The sequence below is a fragment of the Rhinolophus sinicus genome, chromosome 15 (genome assembly GCF_057876585.1).
Source record: "Rhinolophus sinicus isolate RSI-liver-muscle chromosome 15, RSI-T2T, whole genome shotgun sequence".
Taxonomy (NCBI): domain Eukaryota; kingdom Metazoa; phylum Chordata; class Mammalia; order Chiroptera; family Rhinolophidae; genus Rhinolophus; species Rhinolophus sinicus.
This window is the reverse complement of record NC_142515.1, coordinates 14,515,749-14,535,000: the sequence shown is the minus strand read 5'-3', so window position 1 is coordinate 14,535,000 and position 19,252 is coordinate 14,515,749. Positions and strand designations below refer to the sequence as shown.

At 45.6% G+C, this 19,252-nt stretch overlaps 1 protein-coding gene across 35 annotated transcripts in view; it reads left to right on the top strand.

The window, feature by feature from the left end:
* TCF7L2 (transcription factor 7 like 2) overlaps positions 1-19,252 on the top strand; it is a 192,420-nt gene that overhangs the window by 153,233 nt on the left and 19,935 nt on the right. For 29 of the 35 annotated variants that reach the window (XM_074339027.2, XM_074339032.2, XM_074339033.2 and 26 more), the window contains 3 exons: positions 12,799-12,931; positions 15,138-15,240; positions 17,272-17,358. In XM_074339027.2, coding sequence (XP_074195128.1) covers positions 12,799-12,931; positions 15,138-15,240; positions 17,272-17,358 — 323 coding nt within the window. The remainder of the gene's footprint in view (positions 1-12,798; positions 12,932-15,137; positions 15,241-17,271; positions 17,359-19,252) is intronic. The other 6 variants (XM_074339029.2, XM_074339031.2, XM_074339043.2 and 3 more) reach the window with 1 other exon arrangement.

The following is a 19,252-nucleotide window of genomic DNA, read 5'->3' as shown; positions in this document are numbered from 1 at the left end:
ACGGAGCGATGGGACAGCAAATATCCGGAAGCAGTTTCTTAGGAGTTAGTTTGAAGAAATTCACGAGATTTCCCTGTTCTGGTTAAGGAAGAGGAGCTCTGTCTGGAACGTGTTGGCTCATCTTGCTGTTTTCATTCTTGTCTTTTGAGAAAACCAGAAAATAAATTTGAGCCAAATTTGCCCATCCTGTTGGCTGTACTTTATAAGTTATTGTTGCTGAGTGATTGGGAGCTGTCCATCAGTGAGGAGGGAACTTGCAGTTTACTTAAGAAATTGCATGTGTGACAAAAGCAGCTGGCAGAGTGTGGTCGTCCCCTGAATGGAGGGAGGGAAGGCAATTAGGGGGCTGCGTGGTTGGGGCTTTTTACTTGTCATACTAGAGGCTCGATGCTTTTGTTACCACCATGTAAAGGGAAATGGCAGGTTTTGTTTTGGTATTAAGGGCCTTAAAGATTGCTGTCAGACACTTACACAGGAAGGCCGGATAAGTCCAGGAAGAGGGGCCACGGAGCAGTATTTTTAAAAAGAAGAAGAAAAGAAGAAAATTAAGAATTCTCACTTTTTTGTTGTCTTTAAGCTCTCCTAGCCCTGTGTGTGTGGGGGGTGGTGGTGGTGGTAATTTACTTGTCCGGTGTATTAACCAATTGCTTAAAGACCAATGTCATGACAACAGTCCTGTGGTGGGTTTGGAGATAAACAGCTGGGCAATCGGTCAGTAAATTAAGACTATCTCCTCTATGTTAGGTGCCCGGCTGCCAGAAAAAACCAAACCTTTGCCACTGGTCTTGCTTCAAGCAAGTCAGGTCCAGGATCCCTTGGGGCAGCAGGGGTGTTTTCTTACCTGCATGCAAATCGGAGTGTGTGTTTGCTTTTGAAGAGGGTGAAATGATTTAACACTCTGGGCAGAGTTTTGTCCTCTTCAAGTTTCTTCTGTCTTTAACCCCTCCTGGAGCAGCCACCTTCCCACACTCCCCTCCTTCATGTAAAATTGGACTCTTTCAGGCTGTGATGTCTGTCTAAGTCTCTCAACTCCAATTAAGTTAAACCCACATGTACGTCCCTGGCTCTGGATCCTATGAGAGACCCAGGAAAAGTAAGTCGCATTCGTAGGGTTCAGGAAATAGCCTTTGCACCCCTTTGCGCGCGCTTTCTCTCTCTCTCTCTCTCTCTCTCTCTCTCTCTCTCTCTCTCTCTCTCTCTCTGTCTCTCTCTCTCTCTGTCTCTCTTTTTGGGGAAAGCTTACAAAACAGTCAAAAAGCGACTTAGCGTACTGACTAATGGAATGCCAGTGAACACAGGAAGCTTACATCCTTCTGCTTCCAGAGAGGTCAGTGGAGGCTCTTTCAGGCACACTCTCTTACCTGGAATGAAAAGAGGGTGTGTGTGTATGGCAGGCAAGGCCCTACCAAGTGTCACTCCCGTGTCACTGTGACAAGAAAATATACTTTTTTCCTCCCTCCCCCTCTCATCGCAGCCCTCTCCCTAAGAAATTTGTTTTGAGGGATTTGACAATCTTGCAGATAAAGTGCCTGCCTACTGTACACGGTTGATCATTTTCCCTCATGGCTGACCGTAATTTCTTAGCTACTCTTAGCGGTAGCTCTGTCCCTGCTGCCCAAGGTAACGGGTGAGGGAGGGGACTTTGCTTAGGTGCCCTGAGCTGGCTGGGGAAAATGGGCCTTCCCCCTTTCTTTACGGATTTTGTAGTGGTAAAAATGAGAAACTAGAAGGAGTTTTTTCATTAAAAACATTTTTAAAAAAAGATTTAATTTGCAACCAGTTGAACTAGATTATTAGGTTTCTTTTTGTTATGTTTTTATTTTTTTGTTTTGGTTTTGGAGGGATGTATGTAGAAGGGGAAGGATTAACAGAATAAATGAGAGGCAATGTGAGAACGCTAAGCGTTTGGGGCTTACCAGGGGAGAAACTTGGAGCCATCCCCATCTTTTAAGATGCTTTTTTCCGGCTCTTTAAGAGAAAGGGATAAAGGGAGGGGAAGCAGGGAGGAAGAAGAAAAGTGAGAAAAGCAGTAAGGGAGGAGAAAAAAAGCTGGCCCAGTCCCATCTTGAAGGTACAGAGAAAGTTTTTTTTTTTTTTTTTGAGGTGGAGAGAAAGAAAACCAAAGCTATTATGTACCCTAGGGATGCAATTTTAGTGGGAATGGAAGATTTGAGTGGGAAGGGGGGCACAGTGGCCTCCGGGTTCTCTCTTTTCCAGCAGTTGGGCGGTTGGCACCTCAATTTGAATTGCTGGGTGAGTAGTGGTGTGTGTGTGTGTGTGTGTGTGTGTGTGTGTGTCTGTTCATTCGTGTCCGTGTCCTTGCTATGGTCTTGACCATTAAACCTCTGTGCTTTTTTTTTCGCTTTCTTTTTTTTTTTAAATTCATATGGTGGGAAAGAAAAACAAAACGAGAATAAATGGTCAACTCAAGCTGTGCCCTTTCACGATGTACTTTTCATAGCCGTTTTTTGGGGGAGGGGGAGAAAGGGTTAAAAAAAAGATGGGGTGGAGAGAAAGCCTGACTTTCATCCCAATCCTTAACAGTTATATAGCATCGCAGAGCTGGCTCCCCAAGTGTGCGTAAGCTGGAATCTGGAAAGGGGTGGTGGGGTTTGGGGGTTTCTTCTAACAAATAAATGTTTCTTCTTTCACCCATCAGGGTGGGCCCCATTGGAAGAAAGAGAAGGAAAAATGACATTGCCTCAGAGAGGAGAGTACTTTTTCGAAGCTCGAAACGCTTTTTGAGCAATAAGGCTTTTACAGTAGCAGCGCTTGTGTAAACTGTGTATTTTGGTTTCATATTTAATGCTAACTTTCTGTTGCTCTGTCTTTAGTTGTATTTATTTTCGATCTCCAAATTTAGATGCCGGCCTTTTTAGGGCTACAGTCTTGCTTGTGGTGTTTGTATTTTCTAAACTTAATATAAAATGTGTTTTGGAAACGTGAGCAATAGGCTGATGACAGCCCACTATGCTGTTAATGGTTAGGAAGAAGGCCCTTTTCAATACCAATTTTGAGTTTAGGGTACATTGCACTATGTTGAACTGTTGGGTCAAACCCTTTGCCACAAGCTGTAAGGGTGCTCTCTTGAATTTGGAGGTGATTCCTTAATTATCTTTGTTATGACTTTGATTATTATTTTGTTGTTGTTGAATGGCCAAACAGAAACATGCAGTAGTCAGTCAGTTCTTCGATTTCGCTGTTTTAGGGAAGAAGTGAAATGTACTACAGACAGTAATGGAGTCCTCATGTTTTCAAAATCATGATAAATCCTATATGTCCTTTTAAAACACAAAGTGGTAGATAGTATGTCTTGGTTTTCCTTTCTGGTTCTGTGCAGCTTTCCAGTTCAGTGTATGATTGTGTAAACTGGGGAGAATTGTGGGGAAGAGACTGCAAATGTATGAGTTGTGTTGCTGACATTTCCTTCCCAGCACAGTCTCCTGTTTTCAAGATTCCTGAAAGGTTGCAACTCTTCAGTTTCCTCAAATTACTTGGGTGCTGCTTTGGTGACGGTTAAATCTCCATTCTTGATGTCGTAGAGGAAGGGAGTTGCTTTGAAAGGGTAGATTCCCGACTGCAGTGATACAGATATCATGATCTTTGTATTGTCACAACAGGCTGCTGCATCGGCATTTTCTGGAAGCAACAGAGCCTGCAACCTTATATTTTTAGGAAAACCTCCCCTTTGTGGTTTGGGGTTGGTGGGGGGCCCGGCTGAGCTATGTAATGGAATTCTTTCCTTTTGCAATATTTTGGAATGTGATGAAATCCTGATATGCCCTCCAGATTACATACTTCTGCACACATTTGAGGATTTTTAAAAAATTGAACTTTGCCTAGGTCATTCCCTTGTTCCCTTAAACTTCCAAATCAGCCTGGGAGCCGAGGGAGCAGCAATAGCGTCCTCCCTGCCCCATTGCCACTCTGTATCCTTCCCACGTGTATCATTTATGGAAGCTGCAGAGCCGGTGAAAGCATGCCACACTAACGGCAAAATAGAGCAGAACAATGCACTTCCGCCTTTGCATTGTCTCATTTCAGTCTGTCTTTGCTGAATTCCTGCGGAATCCAGAGTTTGGGCATTTGTGACTGTTGGGCCACGTGAAGACCGTCATTCCTCCTTCCAGTTTACCGCTCTTTTCTAGGGAGAAATTTACCCATTTTCTCAAGAAACAGCTGTGTCTTGAGTTTTTCTCAGACTCCATGTGGCAGGCATTGCATTTCAAATACGGTTTAGATTCAGAAGTTAGGCACAGGGTGTATAAGAAAAAGTAAAGGCATTTTTATACAACTTTTCATTGTATATAAATTAGAAAGGTGGGATCAGATTTTGTTCACTCTTTCTTGAAATCCCCAGGATGTAATAACCATTATATACTTACAACTTACTCTAAATCAAAATTGGTGATTTCCTTTCCATTATATTTAGGATTCTGTAGATTTGGGGTTGTTGTGTTTCGGGTTGGGGGGGGCTGGCCTGGAAATCATTATTTTTTAAAAGTTGTTTTCAATTTAAGCGTTTGGATTTCTTCATTTGGAATAGGTTAGTTTTATTCCTGGCACTGTTTTGAAAATCTGCTCTCCTAGAAACAGCCGTCCGTACCCTCTTACCCAGTTCCCAAACATTTTCTGCACATTCGGACACGTAACAAGATTGATTATGTTAATGCCAATCATTTAATTTCCAAGTAGTAGAGAAATATATTTCGGGAAGGTGGAGATTGCAGGTTCCTGAAAATTTCTTAGGAGTGAAGTGGCTGGTTCTTCATCTCTGAGACCTAGTGGAGGATGAGGACAGTTAAAGAACCTGGTGGCACTGCCACACCCCCTCACCGACCTCCGGGATGCTGTGGCATTGCTCTGGGAGGGAGACAGGCTAGAAGAAAACCCTGGGACCTCTCTGGTCAGGAGCGAACCTGGACTGGGCTGGCCAAGACTTCAGCCTGCAAGTGCTTTAAAGGGTAGTTGGAGGGAGTGGGGAGAGCACAATAGGATACTTTCTTTTTATTGGAAAATAAATGAGAATGAGTGGAAATAAATTATGTTTAATGAACTTAACTGGAAGTAATTGTTCAAGAGCCTGTGAATGCACAGCTTTGCTGGGCTGAGCTTTGGCTGCGCTTCACAAAGCCAAGCAGCTGGAGCACATCTTTATTTTCCAGGTTTAAATGTTCCCCTCCGTGTGCTGCCACCCCCCCCCCCCCCACACACACACACACCTCCAGCCCTCCCCTCCCTTCCTCCTTTTTGGGGATTAAGGAAAGGTCATCAAGAAGAGCTGAATTTGGCACCTTAGACCCGTAATGCTCGACTGTCATGTTTGGTGTGTTACCATCTGGGTTGTTGTATTATGGAAGGGGAAGGAAAATAACGTCCACAGGCTTAGGATGGTTTGAGTTAGTTCTATGTATATGCATGTGTGTGTGTGAGAATTTGGATGAAAATTGAGTACACATTTATTCTCTCCCTGCCTGCCCTGTTGATTCATTTCGTTGCAAGAAGAATTTTAATGCCTGTGTGAGTACATGAGAAACTGTGAGTCGGCAGAATTTTATAGATGGCAGGGAGAATCTTCTCTCTTCTTCTTACTGTCCAAATGCATTTGATTGGGATGGGGGGAGTCAGCCATTGATAAGCAGCACCCCAAATGTCAGACTCTCATTGGCTGCAGACGATATGACTGCAGCTTTGTGTCCCCATGATGCCACAGTACCCTGGGCAGGGGATGTCGGCTGTGTGCTAAAGTTGCAGGGTAGGTATTTGTTTCCAGCATCCCACAGGCGTACTTCCTTTCTCTTAACCACCTTATTTCTCCAAGCAAAACTCGAACCCACTGAAGCCTTCTCTTTTTTATTTATTATTTTCCACAGGCAGTGCTGTAATTACCAGTAGAAGTCTTGTCCAGGGAATAATGTTCCGTTAGCTGGGGGTAAGGCCTTAGAAAGGAGCAGCGTTCAACCATGCATGGACCCCGGCCACTGCCCTAGATGGGTCCTCACTGGCTGGGTTTCTGATAGGCATGACGGGAGAGGGAAAAATGATGAAAGAAACCCATTTGGCCAAAGGTAGAAGTCCGCCTGCCACCCTTTCCTCTGTGTATGCAGGAGGTTTGCAATATGCAACAGCCAGATGTTCACCTGTAAGTTGGGCTGGGACTGTGTGTGCAGGTTTGGATCCAGCTTGCTCTCTGTGTCTCCTTGAAGTGGTTCGAGTGGCTGAAGTGGTTGCTAATTGTTGGGGCAATGGGTTGATGAGGTAGGAGGCCTACCTTTGCTGACCATTCCAACACCCTGTGGCACATAGTCTGAAAAAAATAGGACTGCTTGAGTCACCAAGGGCTTGTTGGTGCGTAAGAAACAGCCCCTAGTTCATCACCAGCCCCTCCTCTTCACCAGCACTCCGTGGCTCCAGTGACGTACAACATCTGTTAATGTTTTGCCAGTTGCCATTGGCCTTGGTGCAGCTATAGTAAGCGCATGTGGGAAAAGGCATTAGAGATAAGCTGTAAACCCATTTTTTTATGTAAACCTAGAGTGAATGGTGCCCCTTCCTGATGCCAATTTCAGACCCTGGGAGGGCGGTAACCTAAGCCCACTGAAGACCTTGTGCAGCCACCCTGGGGAGGGGAGAAGGCTGACAAATGCTCCTCTGTGCTGCTTTTGTTTTATTGTGCTGGACTCGTAAAGGCACTTTCTGGCCCCATTTTTCTTCCACAGAAAGGGAGAGCAATAGGGGAGCATTGAAGAGGAGGGCCGGAGGAGAGGCCAGGGCTAGCAATGGCTCTATTTGTTTTCAGCGTCTGTTGATTAATAGGTTGTGAGGTGAATGGCAAGCTTTCATTCCCTTTGGGTTCCCCACAGTTACAGAAGGTTGAGGGGTTGGGGTTAGAGGAGGGCTAGCAGGGGGATCTAGAAGTGCCTGCATCAATCTTTCACTTGCCTGGTTCCCAGTCATGGGCAGCCTTCGGACGATGAGGGTGGCATGGCCAAGTTATAGAACACTAGGCTTAAGGGTTCTCGAGAGGTCAGAGGTCAGCCACAGGGCCCCCACCCCCACCCCCACTGTAGTTGGATGAATACTTGGGGTGGACAAGCTTTGTGTGCTTTGAGGGCTGTTAAAGGACCTTTCTTTATAATTTAACTATTCAGTGCTCAAAACCCATGGAGCTTAATGAACAGAAGCGGGAAGGCTTGGCTTTGCGTAACAGCCACTTCTCCAGGTAGAAAGCATGAAGCCTGAATGATTTAAAATCAGAAAAGGATTTGGGTTCCTTTTAAATAGATATTGTGTACACAGTTTAATGGGTTTGGTTTATTAGCTGACTTTCTTGTAGTTTCTGGTCAGCGTGAACTGACCACGTATGTGTTTCTATCACCAGGACCCGACCTGGCCTCGTATTCTTGTGTCTCTATTGCAGAAGCAGAAACATCTCATTACATGTCTCTGCACCCCTACCTCCCATGATCAGCCACAGGCTGTAAAACCCCTTGTAAAGATACTTGATGCCCTATGGCAAGGGTGTCCTGGCGGAGGCAGGGAGCCTAAAGCCACTCCTAATTTGGGGTGTTTGGGTGCGGGTAGAGGAGACATTGTTTGCTGAAACTCGTCTAGGTTCCAGAGACTGGTAGGTGGGGGACAGTTCCCACTGTGAGTCCCGAAGCATCTGTATCCAGTTGGGAAGGTTGGCCCGGGCTAGACTTATGGGGTGCAGCTCACTCCATCAGCATGACAATGAACCCCAACCCAGTGCCAGTCTCTGCAGTCACAGGACGGGTGGGGAGTCAAGCGGGTGAGGGTACAAGGCCTGGAAACACCACCTGCCTGAGGCCCGTGACTCAGGATAGATTTTCTCATCTGCTCTGTGCAACTAATGACAGATTGTACTACTTCATAGGTTTGCTGTGAGAACTTGGTAGATTGCGTGTGTCATACCCAGCACACGCTGGTACAGAGCCCAGGCTCCACTGAATGGTGGCAGTGGTGAGCTGTTTTGCTGCTGACCAGGGAGCATTAGCAACAGTAGCTCAGTGCTCTTTTCCCCGCCCTCCCCTCAGTTAATCTAGGCAGGGGTTCTAGGTGATTCCACGAGTGAGTTTTAGGTGCTGATGGTGGGGTGTGTATGGGCAACTGTGATGGGGAATACTTCATGGAAGTTTGCTTTTTTCGTGGCTCAGGGATTCCTAACGTTCATCATATTCTTAAAGAGTTAAATACCAGTAACTTATGCTTCCCCTGCAGCTTCCCAGGACTGCCACCACCACGACCTTAAATGTTAGTTAGCTGTCACTGGAAGTAATGATTTTTGTCTCCCCACATCGTCTTGAAGCCACATTTAATATTTTAGATAAAGCAGTTCCCCCAAAAGACACCTGGTTTTATATTGTACTTGTTTTGCCTTGAACGCTGGATCCATCTGTAAAAAGATAAAAGGGGGAAGAAAGATGCACGTTTCAGACGGTTGGTCCCACTGACACTCCCGGTACAGACCGTGGCTTTAATTTAGACTTGCTGGGTGCATTTCTGGAAGGTGGTCTGTGAGAAACGGGCTTCTCACATCTGAATTTTCTTAGGGTGGCACAGTGTTGAACCCAATCCTTAAAGACATGTTGAAAGAAGTGGGAGCTTGTGGAAGAGAAGAAGGAAAAGTCTATGGGGCATTTCCTATTTGAGTGGTTTTGTGTTTCATTTATGTCAGCTCCTACCTTCAAGGCCCTCGCCCTGATTCTGGAAGGACCTTGGTCATCGTGACTTATTTTTATTTACCATTCAACTCTTCTGTGGCACTCTTAATTAGCATAATAAAGTGACTTCTTTCAAAAGAGATATTAAATACCTTAACGAATTGAATATCACGTTTTTAAGAAAGGCATGCCTGAGGGAGACTGGCCAGAAAACATCCATATACTCTTGCCCCACAGCAAACATCCTTACCTCTGCAGTAAGGAATGTGAAATCTGCGGCCGCGTCGCCCCCTGTCAATTTAATTAGAAGACACTGGAAGGGTAGCGAACCCCGTCTTCATTGTGCACTCACCAGTAGTATTCATTGGGTGGTATTTCCCAAAGCTTCCTTTGCGTTGCATGTGTAGCTACATGCCAGCCACTGTGCTAAACACTTGCAGGCATGCTGTCCTAATTTTCACAACAACCCTATGAGGTAGACAACACTTCTCACCTGGAGTTCACAGAGACAGAAGCGAAGGCCTGAGAGAGGTCACACAGTGAGACTGGGGAAGTAGACTGTAAACCTGGTCTTTCTCTTGAATTACAGATTCACTCTTGGTCATGATGTACATGCAGTGGGCCCCCAAACCATTTGTAAGGCACGGTGGTAACAATTAGCCTGGATGGTTTCTGAAGGCTCACCCAGCTCTGTTCGCTGATTCTGCGTAAACTCCATTTAAAGAGCTCTGCCATTTACTGAGTGAGATGAATCTGTGAGGCCGGCTCTCTCCTCTTCTTGTAATGCTCGCAGTTGCAATTGGATGGTTCTTAGGCAGTTTATGAGATGGTGCTCACCACTCCGCCATGCTGGGCGTGACAGGGGACATGGGCTTCTAGAAGATAGTCCTTTTCCTTAAGGAACTTAACTAAAGTAGGACCAAAAAAGGTGCATACATGACCCCAGCAGCAGGCATGATGGGACATAGGAAGAAAGGGGTTCTGAATATGAGAGAGAGAGACGTGGGCATTTTTGAGAACATCCTCCCACTGTAAAAGCAACCCAGGTACCCGCAGGTTGGATGGCAGAAACAATTAGACCCTGGTTCCTGCAGGACTGACTGCACCCCCCGCCCCTTGGCTTGGGAACCAGTCAACCAAGAGAGATGTGTGGTATTGTTTCATAGGGACCTGTCTGATGTGCAGCCATGATCAGAAAAGAGCCATGCCCCTTTTCCCTCCAAAGCCAGGCAGCAGTTAAAACTTCACATCCCCTTCACCCCACCCCCATGCTATGAATCTTTGACTGAACAGGAGCAAACCTATTGGCTAGGCTCAGGTGTGCAAAATAATGTCAGGACAAGGGCAGCCAGGACCAGTGCCCAACTTCTGTTGGAATTGCCTTCATACATGTATCTAAATTCTACACACACCCAGTAAACTCCAGTGTTGCCCAAATACTGTCTTCATCCTTTGCCAGACAAGTAAAGAAGGTTCTGCCCTCATTTCCGATTAGTCTTCCTTGGAAGACAGCTGTGGAATTTGTGCTTCTGTACTGCAGACAAACCCATGCCATCAGGCAACTCCTTCCTAACATCACTAACAACAATAATAAAGCACCATTCTTGTGCTTACCTTGTAATGGGGTTTGTGCTAAGCCCTTTCCATGGATTCTCTTAAGGGTTAGGACCTGATTAATGATTAGGACTCAGGTGTCTTAGAACCTTTGTGCTCGCTTATGCCTATGCCTGTGTGGCTCTCTGGTCACAGGGTCATAGCTGAACAGAAGAGCCACCTGACACTCAGTTGGCACACCCAAGATGCCCAGGTCCTGTGCCCAGACCTACTCAGTCGGCCCCCTACTGAGCGATTTCCTAGGATTGCGGATCTGAATTTGTGATAAGCATCCTGAGAGATGCTTCACTCATCCCGGGTTGAGTTGCAAATGTCACTGCCCACGCCCAGCCCCTTACTCCCATCATGGGTTTGTACACTTCCCCCTTCCATTGTGTGTGGCAGTCCCATTCCCTGAAAGCCCTTCAACCTCTAGTGCCAGTCTTCCCTCCTCTGGGTTATCGTCTTCCCACTAGTCCCACAGTTTTTATACACTTAATTTAAACTGTCTGGGACTGGTCTGCTTTCTTTCATTTCAGCGGGTGTGTATCTTTCCAACCAAATAGAAAACTTCTGGAAGGCGGCAGCAATCACTTTCCTTTTCTCCGAATGGTCTCTACTTTATCTGACTCTGTCTGTCCCCCCCTCTCCTTCCCTCTCCCTTTCTCTTTTCCTTCACACCAGCACACAGTGGGAACTTATTTGTTGGTTACTTCTCAAGCTGCTTAAACAGAAATGATCCCCTAAAAGAATCTTCCGTGTGTGTTCATAAGATGCTGGCACTAGCCTTGGGGCAGCCCTTCACTCTGCTGACTTTGGCCTGCCCAGGCCTTCATGGCTGCTGACTAAGGATGTGTTTTGGGTCCCAAAGCTTCTTCCTCTGCTTTGGTGCTTTTAACTTCAGCGCTTTAATTGCAAAATGATAACTCACCATGCAAGGCTCCTATGAGCAAGTAGCTACCCTCATTCTCCAAAAAGCGTCCTGTTGTTAAGGTATCATTAAACAGGATTGTGGGAAGCCTGACTTTGGCGTGTCATTTTTGTCTGCAGCATCAAGGCCATATTTTTTTTTCAAATATACTCTTGTAAGAATTAGCAGCACCTTTTAAAGATGCCTTCCCCACAACGAACTGTGGTAAAATACTCTTTCCATGTTATACCGCTTCCTCACCTAGTGAAAGAAAAGGACAGGGAGAAAAACGTGTGGAGAACTAACTGTGTGGTGGGGCCTGAACTCCAGAGGCGCTAGTGGGCAGCGCGAGGACCTCACTTCTTTTCTTTTAATGCAATTCCTTGATGTTAATGCAAGTTGTGCCTTCCTAAAAGTAATAAAAGGAAATGAAGACACGTTCTGAAATGAAACTTGACTCTAATCCATTCATCATCTAATACTAGCCTCTTTATCTTCCCTGGTACCTAATCTGGTTAAATGTCCCTGTTGTAGGATTTTAGTGAAAATCCTCTATTGGGAATAGGGTTTTTTGCAATTGGATTACTCTCAGTAAATGGCCCAGTAGTTCGCTTGTTTCAGCTTAATTTTTTTCCTTTGTGATCTTGCTGGGCTAAGTTGTAATAGCATCGTATAGTGGGGGGGGGTGGGGTGGGCTGAGAGTGGTGGGGCGCGGTAAGGAGACAAGAATAATTTGGGGAGGTCTGGTCATGCCAACTAGAAAAATCTTAAAAATGCTTTTCTTTTTTCCCCTGCTTCTCTCCGCCTATCCACCCTTTCCAAACATAAAAACGCCTGGACTTTGATTACTGGAACTGCCCGTTTCTAAAATGTATACCTTTTATTAGCCCAATTCATCATCATCCAGTTAATTTATTAGAGTTCCCCGATGACTTCCTAATGAAATTCCTAATGAATCAGGGCTGCTGTAATCTGCATAAAATATGCAGGTGCTTGCTTAGCAATTTAGAGCTTTCTGGTAAAGTTCACACCCCCAACCAGATCTGAAGTGGGGCTTTTCATCCATGCTCTCTGTAAAGGATTGTAGCTTGCCTGCTGGTTCAAGGGGGGGGGGGGGGAGAGATGATGATGGATGGATAAGAAGTCTGGGTGGGCGGGGTTTGGGCCCCACCAGGTTTCTTGCATCTAAAGGTTTTCCAAGCCTGCCTGCCTCCTGAAGGTCCCTCTGGTGGGGCCCTGGGGTAGGAGATTCTCCCCCCCCACCCACATGCAGGAACGCAGTAGACCTGGGAGATTCAAGTACCCACTTCCGATTTACTTGCTGATGGGAATAGTGCAAACTCTTGGGCTCCATGATGGAGTGGTGGTGGAGAAGCTGTTTTAAAACCAGGCTCAGTGGTAGAAGCTGAAGCCTACCTACCCAGGGAGCTGTCTCACAACTGTTAGTTTTCCTATGTGGATTGGGGCAGCCCTGTGCATTGGGGCAGCAGGGCTGTGCGGAATTGAGTGCATCTTAGGACACCCAGGTGGGCGGGTGTGGTTGGGAACCCACGGGCCCTGTGCTGCTGAGGACCCTGCTTGATGGTGTCTCTGTTCTTTTCCTCCCCACAGTCGAACAAAGTGCCAGTTGTGCAGCACCCTCACCATGTCCACCCTCTCACACCTCTTATCACGTACAGCAATGAGCACTTCACCCCGGGAAACCCACCTCCACACTTACCAGCTGACGTAGACCCCAAAACAGGTAGGCCGCGTGTTCTGGTGCCACCAGAGGACCTGCTGGGGAGGGGGTGGGGGAGGGGGTCCTATTCCTCTCCTCAGTGTTGAAAAAGGTCTCTGGGGAGGGACTGGTTTTCTCTCTCCCGGGCAAGTCCATTTGTCGAGCTGAAGATCTCTAGAGCTCCAGGTACCCCTGGAAGGGGGTGGTGGTGGGGCTGTCGTGGGAACCTGGCTATGCATCATTCAGTGTTTTTTCAGGAGTAGCTTATAATTCCAAGAGCCTCAAACAGACTTGGAGGCAGTAACAGTTTTGGAAGCATCGCATAGCCTCCTTCTCAGCTCCTTGGGAGTATAAGCCCTAACAGCATGCCTCCTCGAAGCCCTGGTTCCCTTGGTGGCTAAGGGACTCCAGTCACTTAATGATGACCTGTTGCTGCAGCCTCAAGAGACCACATCGGTGCTGATTTATTTGGGTCCTTCCTCCCCTACAATATCCTAGGTGTTATCAAGCCCATTTTACAGATGTGAAAACTGAGCTCCCAGGGCTTCCTCATTACATTATACAACAACCAATAGGATCTCAGACAGAAGTTGCCATCTCTTTCAGCCTCGTCCCCTTCTTTCCATCCTATGTGCTCACTGACTGCTTTTTCCCCAAAGGGAAAAGAAAGAACCTACAACAAGATTTAAAACAAGCAGACAGCCCCAGCTCATGGTGGGGTGGTCTTGGGAGAACAGCTAAGGCCAGGGTGTATCTTTCAGGCTGGGCGCTGTACTGGCTGGGGTTTCTCTTTCCAGTTAGTTAATTAGAAGGATGGATTTTAAATGACTATTCCATATCACTTTGTCAGAGGGAATTGTTTGGTGTTGGGCTGACGTAGACTGCCTGCTCAGGCGGCTTTTGCTGCCCCTGAATGAAGCCACACATTAGCTGGTTTTTACCAGCCTCTGAGCCCCCTTTGTGCTCATGGGGGACTGAGCCTGGCGCTCGGATGGCTAGATGGGGCCGCCAGCCGGCCCCAGGCTCCACGAGTGAATGGCAGCATCAACGTCTCATTTAAATAATGGTAGTACAGGGAATAGCTTTTAAATGGTTATCGTAAAACATATGATTAACGTCTGCGGACTGTTTACTTTTCCTCTGCGAACATTCTTTCAAGTGTGCGAATGGCGTGGTGTAGGGTCCAAGCCCAACTAAATCTGTTTGGTTTTTGTAATAGAGAGAAAGCAATGTCTGCATGAAAATGTCACCCAGGGAGAATTAATTTACAGATTAAAAGCTTCCTGAATGAATTTTTTTTTTAAATGTAATAGTTCTAATCCACGAATACTCAGCTCATGCCCTTCAATACTGCTTTCATTCTGTGGTATTGTTCATTTGGCTTCCCTACGTCAGCTCCTCAGTGTCAGAATCACTCCAGCACTCTTCCTTTCTAAGCATTGATTGCTGGATGTGCTCTCGTGGAATGAATAAATGCTCCTGTGGCATGGACCTTCAGGGCTGAGCCCTCTGTGTCTTGTGCAGGCCCTTAGCCCCGTGACACATCAGCAGGTGGGGTTAACTCACACCAGTGACTCTGTCCTCTAGAGAATTAGTTTTTGAAGTGAGTATACCAGGCCTCCAACATCTTGTCTGCTCAGGTCAGATTCTCTCTTGTATAAGATGCCGTGGGATCTGGTGAATTTCCCCTACAGCTCATCTTCTAGGCTGAGGTGGAGACATTCTAGAGGAGTTAACCTTTTTGAAAGACGGCAAGGGTAACCTTTCCAGAAGCCGTAACACAGAAAGTATGTCAGAAACCAAAGTAACTCTCATGCAGGCAAGTCATTAGAATTAAAGAGAGTGAAGAGCTAAGTTGTGAAGGCAAGGGGAATTAATGCCACTTGATCATGTACTATGTGCCAAACCCTTTAGATTTTTTTTTTTTAAATTCAAATAATCACACCAATCACATGAGGCAGAAATACCCAGGATGGCATTTTCTGAGTCTTTCTCTGTTTACCTAGTGTACCGATCCATCTAGAATGAGACAAACCAATTATTCAAACTGGGGTGGAGGGATTAAGAGATGAAATTTACCGACAACTCTTACGCTCATAATTGCAAAAAGGACCTCTTGCTAGGATTACAGGAGGATGTCTCCCTTCACACGTTCCCTGTTCCCATCTCCAGACAGTTTCTCTTTCCTTCTTTCCCTCCATTGTACCTAAAATGCTGTTTCTTCTCTCAGGAATCCCACGGCCTCCGCACCCTCCAGACATATCTCCGTATTACCCACTGTCGCCCGGCACCGTAGGACAAATCCCCCATCCGCTAGGATGGTTAGTACCACAGTAAGGAGTTCCATTTTTTAATTTCCTTTTTGTTTCTTACATGGGCATGTTTATGATTTATTCTGTGCATGTATGCATGTGCTTCAGAAGACAGGGTTGGTGAGGGAGGTCATTGGGAGTCATGGGGGAAAGATTCCTTGCTGAGATGCCCTGTGGGAGAGTGGGCCAGTCAGTAGCCACTGGATGGATGATGTAGGGAAGGGGTATTGATACTTAGTGTTCTGAACCTGTGGTTCCCCAAACCTCTCGGTTCCTCTCAGTGAACTAAGGTGCCCTAAGGTACTGAGGGAGTCCAGAAGGCACTGAGGGCGTCTGCCCAGTGAAACTGGTCATGGCACCTCTGCTGGTGGCAGCCCAACCTGAAATCCTGCCCTTGGGTTGAGCCAGCAGCGGAGTGACAGCAGTCACGACCCATTGTTGAAACCCAGGACTGGGAATGGGAGTCATTCTCTCACAACCCACAACCTCAACCCCGTCGCGACCATGACTCCAAGGTTGATACCAACAGTGGAAAGTTTTGTCTCTTGAGAAGCTCCATGTTATTAAACGAGCATCTCTCTGAGATTCTGCCTGTTAAACATGCTTCACTGAATTATGAGGGGTGTCGTGGGGCTGCCAGACTCTCACTCCAGCATGTGAGGCCTTCCGGATACCAGCCCCAGCTCCCAGCAGTGCACACCTCATCCAACTGCCTTTTGTGATTTGTCTTCCTATCCCCCCAACTGGCTTTTATAGTACCACCCATTAACCTTCCTTAGACAACTTTAGAAGTGTTTTTGAAAATCAGGGTAGAAAGGCGTTTAATGCATATTCATACCGTGTGTGTATATATGTATGTATGTGTGTGTGTGATATGTTTTGTGATTTTGTTTTTGTGTATATATTTCTGCATGTTTATCTGTGGTCTCTACTGTTTAAAACACAGAACAATTTATTGAATCCTAACAGGTATAAATAAATCCTGGTAAAACGCTCAAACTTGGGTCTTGGAAAGATAGCCTTTCATAACCTTAAAGAAGATATAATTTTAGATTGATTTCCACCCCATGCCACCCCCCCACGCGCACACACACACACACACACACACACACTCCCATTCTACCCTTATTTCTCTAGTTTCACAGATTCTACACTGTGTTTTTTAAAAAAACAACTGCATTATGTAGTTGCTTTGCTAAATACCAACCCCGAGTGTAGTTTCTGTTTATTCTTTTCTCCTTAACTTTGTTTGGAAAGGTAGACATGGACCATGGACATGAGCTTGTGTCCCATTTTTTTCCTTCAGTAGGTGGGGCCATTCCTCAAATACTTCTCAGTCATCACTTGCCCCATTCAGCTGATGGGGAGATATTTGAAGGCTAGATAAAAAGGAATAGCCAACTCAGACAACCCTCTGTCAGAAAAAGTTGTGTGTCTTTCATGAGGATGCTATTTTGCATGTTGCTGTATTTTTTAATTATTGTAATGAGGTATGATTGTCTATTGGTTACCCACAATTCTTCTTGGGGACTCTCCCCCCCGGTAACTCTTGTCAACACTTGTTAATTTGACAAAAGGCTACAAATTAAGCTCTGTTAATTTAATGTTTTCTCACCGAGATCTAAATACCGAAAGAGGCCCAAAGCGCAACTGAAGTCCTTTGATTCACTGTACTTTATTTTGGTATAAATTTACATTCATTATTGTTTTCCTTTGGATGTGTAGCCCTCAATTAGTGTGATGGCTCCATTAAAGCAAGCGAGACTTCGCCTTTAATTATTACAACAAAACACCTAGTTTCAGCTTGGGGAGAGGGTCTCTATTGACATAAGCAGAGGTTATAAAATTTAATTAGCCATTCCTATCAGATTTATGGCATTCAAATTGTTCTGTGTTTCTTCCCTTTGATCCTTCCTGTACAATCCCCAAGATTTTTGTTCTGATCAAATGAGAATAAAGCTTACTGTGCAGAGTGAACTTCTCCTTTTTCTTCTTTTTCTCTCCCCCCTCCCCTTGTGTGCACTCTCTCACTTTGTAACCCCCTCTTTGTAGGCAAGGTCAGCCAGTGTACCCAATCACGACAGGAGGATTCCGTCACCCCTATCCCACAGCTCTGACTGTCAACGCTTCCATGTCCAGGTGAGTTCCAAGAACCGGGGCCTTCAACTAAGGGTGACTTCTCAGAAAGTTCTCTAGATTGCTCCCAGGCCATCCAGGCACATGTGGTTCTAATGGTGTAAGACGCATATAGCATTAGACTTTCCTCCTACTGAAAAATTATCCTGAACTTCCCAGGTAGGTGATGGCGAAATTTCAAAGTAGAATTTTTTTTTTTTTTTAAGAACATAAGGGATTTTTTTTCAGTTGGGAAATATTGGGGAACAGTGTGTTTTTCCAGGACCCAGCCACTCAAAGTCAAGTCGTTGTTTTCAATCTAGTTGTGGAGGGCGCAGCTCACTGGCCCATGTGGGAATCGAACTGGTGACGTTGGTATCCTGAGCACTGCGCTCTAACCAGCTGAGCCAACCGGCCGCCCCCTCAAGGTTGCATCTTTGAGTCAGTCAATTGAACAGCATCTTTTTTTTTTTCTAAAGATTTTATTGGGGAACAGTGTGTACTTCCAGGACTTTTTTCCAAGTCAAGTTGTTGTCCTTTCAATGTTAGTTGTGGAGGGTGCCGTTCAGCTTCAAGTTGTCCATTCAGTCTTAGTTGTGGAAGGCGTAGCTCAGCTCCAGGTCCAGTTACCGTTGCTAGTTGCAGGGGGTGCAGCCCACCATCCCTTGCAGGAATCGAACCCACAACCTTGTGGTTGACAGGACGCGCTCCAACCGAGCCATCTGGGAGCTTAGCGGCAGCTTAGCTCAAGGTGCCGTGTTCAATCTTAGTTGCAGGAGGCGCTGCCCACCATCCCTTGCGGAATTGAACTGACAACCTTGTGGTTGAGAGTTTGTGCTCCAACCAACTGAATCATCTGGGAGGCAGCTCAGCTCAAGGTGCCATGTTCAATCTTAGTTGCAGGGGGCGGAGCCCACCATCCCTTGCGGGACTCAAGGAACTGAACCGGCAACCTTGTGGTTGAGAGCTCACTGGCCCATGTGGGAATCGAACCGGCAGCTTTAGGAGTTAGGAGCACGGAGCTCCAACTGACTGAGCCACTGGGCCGGCCCAGCATTTTTTTTTAATAGGAGTTTAAGAAGGCAGGAAGAAGTAGAACGTGCAGAGTTCTTTAAAGAGTTGTTTCCCTGTTGCCCTATACTGGATAAGGAGGGAAAGGGTAGAGGTAATTTTATTATTATATGAAGAAGAATTTGAGGAAAGGTTATTGGTCTTTTCAAACTCAGATTCTTCAGCATCAGGAAGCAAGGACACCCCTCTCTAAAGTATCACTGTCCAATAGAAATACAAGCTGAGCCATACATGGAATTTTAAATTTTCTGATAGCCAAATTTAGCAAAAGTTAAAAAAAGATAATAGGCGAAATTATTTTTTAGTGATATATTCAACCCACTATAGTCAAAATATTATCATTCTGACATGTTATCCCTGTAATGTTACTGTGAATGAGATTTTACATTCTTTTTTTGTGCTTAGTTTTTGAAATCTGATGTGTATTTTGTACTTAACAGCATATCTCAGTTTGGACTGGCCACGTTTCAAGTACTCAGTAACCACACGTGGCTGGTAGCTACCACATAGCCTGTGGAACTCTGAATCTTTGAGAGTTAAAAAAAAAAAATCATGTGCATATAAACATTCATATATCCTTAAGCATATAACTACATATACAACATGCACGCATATACCCACATGTGTGTCCCTCGATTTTACTAATCCCCTTTTCCTCCCTGTAATTAATTCTGGCTAATTTTTCAGTGACTGCTAGTTTATTTACAAACTGGTTGGCAGCAGTATGTTTAAGTAGTCACTAATTGCTCCTAATGATAGTTTTATTTTCTGTTCATCTGATTTTCAGTCAAGTTAATTAAATCGGTGGAGGTTTAGACTTTCCTGACGGGCTGCAACAACTAATCCA